The sequence below is a fragment of the Beta vulgaris genome, chromosome 4 (genome assembly GCF_026745355.1).
Source record: "Beta vulgaris subsp. vulgaris cultivar EL10 chromosome 4, EL10.2, whole genome shotgun sequence".
Taxonomy (NCBI): Eukaryota; Viridiplantae; Streptophyta; class Magnoliopsida; order Caryophyllales; family Amaranthaceae; genus Beta; species Beta vulgaris.
In genome coordinates, this window is record NC_079205.1 from 54,696,286 (window position 1) to 54,705,822 (window position 9,537).

General features: G+C 39.9%; 1 protein-coding gene across 1 annotated transcript; it reads right to left on the reverse strand.

The window, feature by feature from the left end:
- Positions 1-6,611: 6,611 nt before the first annotated feature.
- LOC125496767 (uncharacterized) lies at positions 6,612-8,354 on the reverse strand. The gene has a single exon (XM_048642326.1). The coding sequence runs from the start codon at positions 8,352-8,354 to the stop codon at positions 6,612-6,614; it is 1,743 nt and encodes a 580-aa protein (XP_048498283.1).
- Between the last annotated feature and the right edge of the window lie 1,183 nt (positions 8,355-9,537).

Below are 9,537 nucleotides of genomic sequence, written 5' to 3' on the forward strand. Positions count from 1 at the left end.
AATCGTCTTGTGACAATCATAAAGCGTCAAAAGTCAGCATGGATGGCTGACAAGAACAAGGACGCTTAAAGTCACCCATACATATCATTCATAATTAGACAGTTATTGTGATGATCACGATATCTTGGAATTGTAGAGGCCTCAATGCGAGGATCAAAAAAGGCTCTATGCGCCGACTCATTACAAAGCACCATCCCTGTTTTGTTTTTGTCCAAGAATCAAAAATGGAAAATGTTGACAGCCGTACCCAGAACTCAATCTGGAATGAAGGAGATGTTGAATGCCTTTTCAGCCCATCCCTTGGGAACTCAGGGGGTCTCATATCTCTATGGAAGACAAGCACCTTCATTAAGCACTCAAGCAATGTCTCGCGACAATCAAAACTCACCTTGTTGCATAATGGGAGATTTTAATGAAGTACTTGACCTCAGCAAATTTCAGATGCAGCATCATAAATGTTTATAATCCATGTACTATGGAAAGCCGAGTACTGGTATGGCAAGAACTCTCTGAATTTTGCAACAATCAAAACTCACCTTGTTGCATAATGGGAGATTTTAATGAAGTACTTGACCCATCCGAAAGAGGCAGCCAAATAATCTCTAACCAAGGGGTTCAAGATTTTCAAACTTTTGTTAGAAATTTGGGGCTCATCGAAATTTCAGCCTCCAATGGCCACTACACCTGGTTTAGGGGCCAACTAAAAAGCAAATTGGATTGTTTGTTAGTACACCCAGATTGGATTGCTATCTTCCCTTCCCTGAAGTTATCCCTCCTCAACCGAAACCTATCTGATCATACACCCCTCCTCGCAACCTCATGTGAAATAAATTGGGGCCCCAAACCTTTTCGTTTCTCAACTGTTGGCTCACTCATCCCCAATGCATGAATACCATCAAAGTTTCATGGGAAAAAAGCCACGATCTCTCAATCTCAGAAAAATTGATCAATGTCAAGGAAAATCTCAAGCTGTGGAATTCGCATGTTTTTGGTATTATTGATGACAAAATCAGATTGCTTGAGGATAAAATTAAATTTTTTGATAATATTGCACAATCTCGTATTTTGTATACTAAGGAATTGCAGGAAAGAAGATCAGCACAAATGGATCTTTGGACGTGGCTTAAACGTCGCGAATCCTATTGGGCCCAAAATTCACGGACCAAATGGATCAAGGAGGGTGACCGGAGTACGAGATATTTCCACACACTTGTCACTATTAGACGTCACAAAAATCAGTTCCGAAGCATTGTTGTGGATGGGAACCTCATTGAAAACCCGAAAGATATCAAGGATGAAGCCGTATCTTTCTTCCAAAACTTATTCAAAGAAGAGCACACAAACCGGCCCACGTTCAATGGCCTGCCCTTTAAAAAGTTATCTGTGGCCGAATGCAATGGCCTAATTGCACCTTTCACTCATGATGAGATTGATGCTGTTGTTAGTTCGTGTGATTCACAGAAAGCCCCGGGTCCTGATGGCTTTAACTTCAACTTCGTCAAGAACTCATGGGAGGTGATTAAACATGATATCTACAGCATTGTTGAGCAATTCTGGGCATCATCGAGTCTGCCTCGCGGGAGAAACAGCGCGTTTATAGCATTGATACCGAAAATCAACACTCCAAAGGATTTCAAAGACTTTAGGCCAATAAGTATGGTTATATGCCTCTACAAAATCATTGCAAAAATTCTAGCAAAGCGACTACAACTGGTGATGGACTCCCTCATTAGCCCTTCTCAGTCTTCTTTTATTAAAGGGAGACAAATCCTAGATGGTGCCCTAATCGCCAGTGAATTGATTGATTCTTGCAACAAAGCAAAGGAAAAGGCGGTAGTCCTAAAGCTTGACTTTCATAAAGCTTTCGACTGTATCTCATGGAGTTATTTGGAGTGGGTTTTGTCTCAAATGGGGTTCCCCCGAATTTGGTGCTCGTGGATCAACGCTTGTATAACAAGTGCTTCGGCCTCTGTTCTCTTAAATGGTTCTCCAACATCTCACTTTAAAATGCACCGGGGTCTTAGACAAGGGGACCCTCTCTCCCCTTTTCTATTCAATATCGCTGTTGAGCCTCTCAGTCTTTTGATACACAAGGCCATCTCATTGAAGTTACTGGAAGGGGTTGAAATATCGAAGGGAGGATCGCGGATTGCTCTTCTTCAATATGCTGATGACACCATCATTTTTTGTCCCCAAAACATTAAGTACCTTATGAACATCAAGAAGACTCTACTACTTTTTAATCTCGCATCGGGATTGCAAGTAAACTTCCACAAGAGTAGTATTCTGGGCTTGAATATGGAGCCTTCTTAATTACAATTTGCGGCAGACACACTACAATGTAAGATCGGTTCTTTCCCTTTTACTTATCTCGGTTTACCAATTGGAGGTAAAATGTCCTTGGTAAAACCTTGGGATTGCATCATAGAGCGAATGAATAAAAAAATTGGCTTCATGGAAGGGTAAGGTGCTATCTTTAGGAGGGCGAATAACTTTGATCAAAGCATCTTTATCCAGTCTCCCACTGTACTACATGTCTTTATTCCCGATACCCAAAGGTGTCATTGAAAAAATTGTCAAAATTCAAAGACAATTTTTTTGGAGTGGTGACGTTGGGGGGTCTTATTTTCCACTAGTTGTGTGGTCTTTAATTGAGCTTCCTAAGAGTTTCGGTGGTTTAGGAGTGGGCAATCTCCTCCACCGCAACCTCTCACTCCTCTTCAAATGGTGGTGGAGGTACTTCAATGAGCCTTCGGCATTGTGGCGTAAAATCGTACAAGAAAAATATGGTTATGCTCCCTTTATAACCATGAATGATTTCTCAATCCCAAGGAATGGTGGGCCTTGGAAGAGAATCTGCTCCTCTATACTCTCACACCCCACTGCCAAAAGTCTTGCAATCTCGAACTCAAGGAAATGGGTTGGTGATGGCCTCTCAACAATATTTTGGGCCGAAATTTGGATTGGAAACTCTGCTCTCAAGTCCTTATTTCCCAGATTGTACTTACTCTCATGTAATCCATATGGCTCGATTGCCTCCATGGGCTTTTGGGACGGGCTCCGATGGCAATGGAGCTTCTCTTAGACTCGGCCTCTTCGAGTCAGGGACCACATTGAGTTGGGCCGCCTACACGAACTCTTGGAAGATGTGGCTTTGGATCCTCACTGTCCGGACAGCTTCATCTGGGCCCTAGCAAAAAATGGGTCATTCTCGGTTAAGTCCTTCACTTACGAAATGGAAAAAATATCTCATATGGGTCCTTTGGTGAATCTCAAAAATCTATGGAAAGGCCTAGTGCCCCATAGAATTGAGATTTTCACCTGGTTAGCAATCTTAGGCAAAATAAACACAAGGGAAAAACTACTCAAGCTGCATATTATTGAGGCCCACGATGCAAAATGCATATTTTGCAATGAAGTGGTTGAATCTGCAGATCACCTTTTCATCCACTGCTTCTTCTCAAGATCAATATGGTATTGGTGGCTTTCCCTATGGAATGTTTCTTGGGTTATGCCATCATCACTGAGTGGGCTATTTTTTCAATGGAGGTATCCGAATGCAGATCCATTTTTAAAAAAAATCTGGTTATCAATTTTCTTCATAATCTTGTGGTCCCTCTGGAAGGAGAGGAATGCCAGGATCTTCACCAACATCTCTTGCTCCATAAGACAAATTCAAGACTTGGTGCTAATGTGATTGTGTTGGTGGTTGAAAGGATGGGACTCGACTTTCACATACTCATGCAATGAAGTGCTCCAAAACCCACACTGTTTGAAATGGAATCTGAAGTGGCTGACGCTCTTGCGAAGCAAGGTCTTAGACGCGAGAATGATTTTATTGCCTAGCTGTGAATTAGTCATGTTTAGATTTCATGTATGGATTACAATGCTTTATCTCCTGTGAGATCTCTTTCAAAATAGCAGCATAATGGGGGTACTATAATGGTTTTAGTGAGGGAGTGATGACTTTCCCATGTTTTGGAATGTCGAATCCTCTGGTATCAATAGCAATGTAATCTTCCCTTTTTAGTAATAAAGCTTGAAACAAATTATCAAAAAAAAAATTTAAGACTCGAAAACAAAGATAATTAGGTGTAGTTTGACACTTTGGTTGACATGAAAAATCATGTGAAGTATGATTTACTAGGAAGTGGAAGATAACATTGTTACTTGGTAGACAAAAATATGAGAAGTTGCATTTTCTAGAAATTCCACTTCCCAGTTTCCACACGCTATGTTTTGTTCAACTTAAATTAACTTATTTCATAAAAAATAAGTTGGGATAAGATCAAATAAGATAAAATAAATTTAATAAAACGAATTAAGTATGTTAGACAACACAATAAACTAGAATATAAATTTAGATAAAATAGGATAAGTCAAATTAAAATTTGAATCAAACATAGCCTAAATGGGGAATTTTTTTTATCTAGGTCTCCCTAATAAATGGCACTTTCCATGAGAATTAACTTCCCATGTTTAGCCGAGCAACATTCTACTTACTAGGAAGTAATATACAAAAAAAAAAATTCACTTTAAGAACTTCTACCTCATATGATCAACCAAAATGAAAGCTCAATGTTTTGGGGTATATACGGCCATTTATTTGGTATATTTATTAAGATAAAATTGGCCTCAACATCCTAAATTTTATCTTGGGTGCACCTAACACCATCAACTATGACTAGTAGTCTAAACACCACCAATTACGAGGTGGGGTGCAGTCTGTACCACCAACTACAGGGTGGGGTGCAGTCTGTACCATAAAAATCTACCGTCTTTGGCAACATATTAGGCTTCCCGCCTTATTTATGCTACAGAATGCACCCCCACCCCATAGTTGATGGTGTTTAGGCTATTATTCGTAGTTGGTAGTGTTGAGTGCATCCAAGCTATAGTTAAGGATGTTGATCCGAAACGCGACTAAATTTCATCCGAAACGCGAGGAAAAGATGGTTAGATCTCTCAATTGTCCACAAATGTCGGGGTTCGAATATTGTAGCCGATGCTCTAGCAAAGCAGGGCTTAGTACGGAGTGATGAGTTCCTTGCTTGGCTGTGATGTTAGTTTTCATGAAACTTATGTAATCTGTGTTTTGAGGAGCATGTAACTAAATGATTAGGTGTACCTTGAACTTTGGAGCTCATTCTCCTATAATGAAAACCAAAAATTATAAAAAAAAAAGGATGTTGAGGCCAATTTTACCTATTATCTAAAACAAAAATGCGGCCTGGACTATGACTATAATTTCATTATCTTACTTTTCTTTAGTATAAATATTCTAACAAAATCCTTTTTTCTTTTTCATTTTTAGACTTTCTATGCAAAATTTATGTCTAATTTTTCTAACAACTTACCACTATTATTTTTATGATCAACGAGGAAAATTATATGACATGTATCGATCCACGGTGTTGTACTGTCCAAATCATCCACTAGTCACTATAAACTACTCCCTCCGTCCCAAAATATAGTTTCCATTTCTATTTTAGGTGTCCCAAAATATAGTTCCCATTTTCATATTTAGTTCCACATTTTTCCGTAATTTGTCTAGAAAAAACGTGTCCCATCATTTATGTTCTTCTTGAAATTTGTTTTTTTACTTTGTTTATTCAACCAAAATGTTACAATTAATGCTCTTTCACCAATATTCTTCACTCTCTCTCTTAAAATCATCTTTTCCCATACAAAATTTATTTAAATAAACAACAAATCTTTATTATCCCTCTTAGATTCTACTTGCATAAATTACCGTGAAAAAAAGGGAAATGGGAACTATATTTTGGGACGGAGGGAGTACTACCTCTATTTATTTTTAATCTACACAGTTTGGCTTTTATGTTAGTCAATATGAAACATAGGGTCCGTTTTCTTTGACATAAAACAACTGAACTGAATTGATCGCAACTGAACCGAACTGATTGCAACTGAACTGAACTGAAATGAATTAAATTATAACTAATAAAAATGATATTTGAAACTGGACTGAATGCAACTGAAATGAACCAAACTGATTGGAACTGAAGCGAACTAAAATGATTGCAATTAAACTGAACCGAATCGAAAATAAGTTGGGGAGAACAATCACCTAGACCATCAATATTTTCAATTGCTACTTCACGTACGAAACATTTCAAAAAATTGATATTATGAAAATAAATGTTAGGAATAAACTTCCATGATCCTACATCATAACCAATAGTCAAATTAAATACGTGAATAGCTTCAATGTACAAAGATGTAGATTAGAAAGAAATAAAGGGGTAGTTGTTTCGCGGAAGATTGAACATTCATTTACCTTGGAAATTCATATTCAAAAAAACTTTCAACTTTCATACTAGAATACTAGATGAATTAATTGCTTTTCATTTAAGATTTTAAGGTATCTTCACCAAACAAAGTTAACACCTTATACTAAAGTGCACTTTTTTAAGGAACTTAAGTAGGCTTTTTGTTTATCACTTTTCTTTTTTTTTTTTGATAATTTTAATGTCTTTTATTTATCACTTTTCCAACATTACAAGGCATCAATTACATTCAAATTCGAGAAACTAGCCCAGAGTGGGAAAATAAAGCCATATTTGAGATGAGACATATAAGATAATCTACAGCTAAGCTAGAAATTCTGCATCCCTCCTCAAGCCTTGTTTTGCTAATGTGTCCGCCACGACATTGGTGGCTCTTCCTTTATGAATAATTTCCAGAATTTGACCTCTCTTCTTTGCGCTTCTAATGAAGTTGAGCTGAAAACATATGTTCCATGGTCCACCCGAGTCTGCGTTACACCACATAACCGCGTTTGAAGAATCGGATTCAACAATGATGGCTTGATTTTTTAACGAGTCACAATGCGATGAAATTTGAATGGCGCGGTATATTGCGAGCACTTCAGCACTATTTATCTCAATAGGAGGAATCGGGCTTGAAAACACACACTTGAAGCAGCCTATTTCAGATCGAAGAACTCCCCCGATAGCAGACATGGAATGACCCAAGTTTACAGAAGCGTCGACGTTCCATTTGAGCATCCCAGCAGGGGGAGGAGCCCATATTTGTGGCCCGAGAGAAGGAAGAGCACAACCTTGGAGGTTGGAAGGAACAGACCACCAGAGGCATTGAGGCGCTCGAACAATGTCCTCATAAGAGTAAGGAAAGGGGTCTTTCCAACCTTTTATCCACCAACTTAACCTTAATAGAACCAAGTCTTGGATTTGCTTGATTGAGCATGATGAGGAGTTGAAAATCCTAGCATTTCGCTCTTTCCATAAAGACCATACAATGATGAAGAAAGATGCAAACCATACCTTCTTGAAGAACGGCCCTTTGTTTATATATTTCCATTGAGAGAAGGCCTCCATTAACGAGGATGGGAACACCCATTGTAGGTTCCAAAGATTTGCCCACCAAGTCCAAATGCGCCACGAGAAAGGGCAGTGAAGTAGCAAATGATTATGATCTTCCACATGAGAGTCACATAGAATACAAGTCGTCTCGCGCATGGGGATAAGGCCGATGATGCCTAATTTCAGTTTCGAGTTTATCTTGCCGAGGAGCGCAAGCCAGACGAAGAACTCAATGTGTGGTGGCACCAAGCCACGCCATACCCCCTTTATAACATCTTGCATTGGGTGTTGTGAGTTTTTTGCGAGCTCTAAGCTTAAAGATTTAACCGAGAAGGCGCCTGATTTATGCGGCGTCCATACAAAAGAGTCCTCGCAGCTAGGGGATAAATGAACATTTTCGAGAATGATGAGCAATCTGTTTCTTTCTTCGATGTCTCTAGCTCTTAAGGCTCTATTCCACGAGAAGCACCATAACCATTTGTGACCGTCCCATACACCACTTGATGCAATGGTTACTTGCTGATTTGTAGCGAGCTTGAAAAGCCTCGGGAAAGTGAGTTTTAGGGGATACTCACCCAGCCAAAGTTCGTGCCAAAACATGGTGTTTTGACCATTGCCCACTCGCTTGCGGATTTTGCTGCTAAGGATGCATTGTGATTCCGGATGCTTGAGAATTGAAGCACATATTTTCTTCCAAGGCCCTCCCATAGAGGGTATGAATAAGTCGTGGATAGTGAAGGACATTGGGAGGTGGTACTTGCTTGCAACCACTCTTCTCCAGAGTGAGTTTGGCTCGTTGAAAAAACGCCAAACCCACTTAAAAAGCAACGCAAAATTTCTGTGACTTAAACTCCCCAAGCTGACCCCTCCAAAGCATTTAGGCAATTCTAGGAGCTTCCATGGAGCGAGAGCAAAAGAGTTCTTCCCCGAGTAGCGGCCACACCAAAGGAAATCACGCTGGAGTTTGTTAATTTTGTCAATGACTTTTTTCGGAACCGGAAATAGCGACATGTAATACATGGGCAAGCTTGACAATGAGGCTTTAATGAGCGTAATTCGGCCACCAAAAGAGAGCATTTTTCCACGCCAAGTAGATAGCCTATTCCGAATTCGATTGATTATCGGATCCCACGAAGAAATTTGTGAAGAATTCCCACCAATAGGGAGCCCCAAGTAAGTGAATGGGAGGCTGCCTATATTACATTGAAGAGCATCCGCTGTGTTTTTGAGCCAATCCTCGCTCGTATGAATGCCAATCATAGAAGATTTGTGAAAATTTACCTTCAATCCTGAGGAGAGATGAAACAATATCAGAATTTTCTTGATGTTAAGCAGAAAATCAATATTTGGAGGGCAAAATAGAATGGTGTCGTCTGCATATTGTAGATGGGTACTCTTCAATCCTCCATTATTAACTTCTATACCATCCCACAACTCCAAGTTTACTGCCTTTTGAATTGCAAGGCTAAGAGTTTCGGCCACTAGGTCAAATAAGAAAGGGGAGAGGGGGTCTCCCTAACGTAGGCCTCGATGGAGCTTGAAAGGCGGTGTGGGTGACCCATTAATAAGTATCGAGGCTGCTGCACTAGAAATGCAAGAATGAATCCAGTTTCGCCATTGCTGAGGGAAGCCCATTTGGGCGAGGGTCCAATCAATAAAACTCCAAGAGATGCTGTCAAAGGCTTTGTGAAAGTCCAACTTCAACATAATTGAGCTAATTTTTTTCCTTTTACACGATTCTATCAATTCACCCGCGATTAGGGCTCCATCCAAAATTTGCCGTCCCTGAATGAAGGAAGATTGATATGGCCCTATGAGAGAATCCATAACTGACTGGAGCCGCCTTGCGAGCACTTTTGCAATAATTTTGTAGGAGCACCCGACCATACTTATTGGTCGAAAATCATTGAAGGTTGTCGGATTGTCGATCTTAGGGATCAGTGCTATGAGCGCAACATTCGAACCTTTTGGGAGGATACTCGTTGCCCAAAACTTCTCAACCATTGAGTAGATATCCTCCTTGATAATGTCCCACGCTTCTTTTATGAATTTAAAATTAAACCCGTCCGGGCCCGGGGATTTTTGAGAATCACACGAAGCAATGGCTGCATCAATTTCGGGCCGAGTCACCGGTTCAATGAGCATGGCAGATTGTTGAGGTGAGAGTTTCTTGAAATCTAAGCCCTCAAAAATG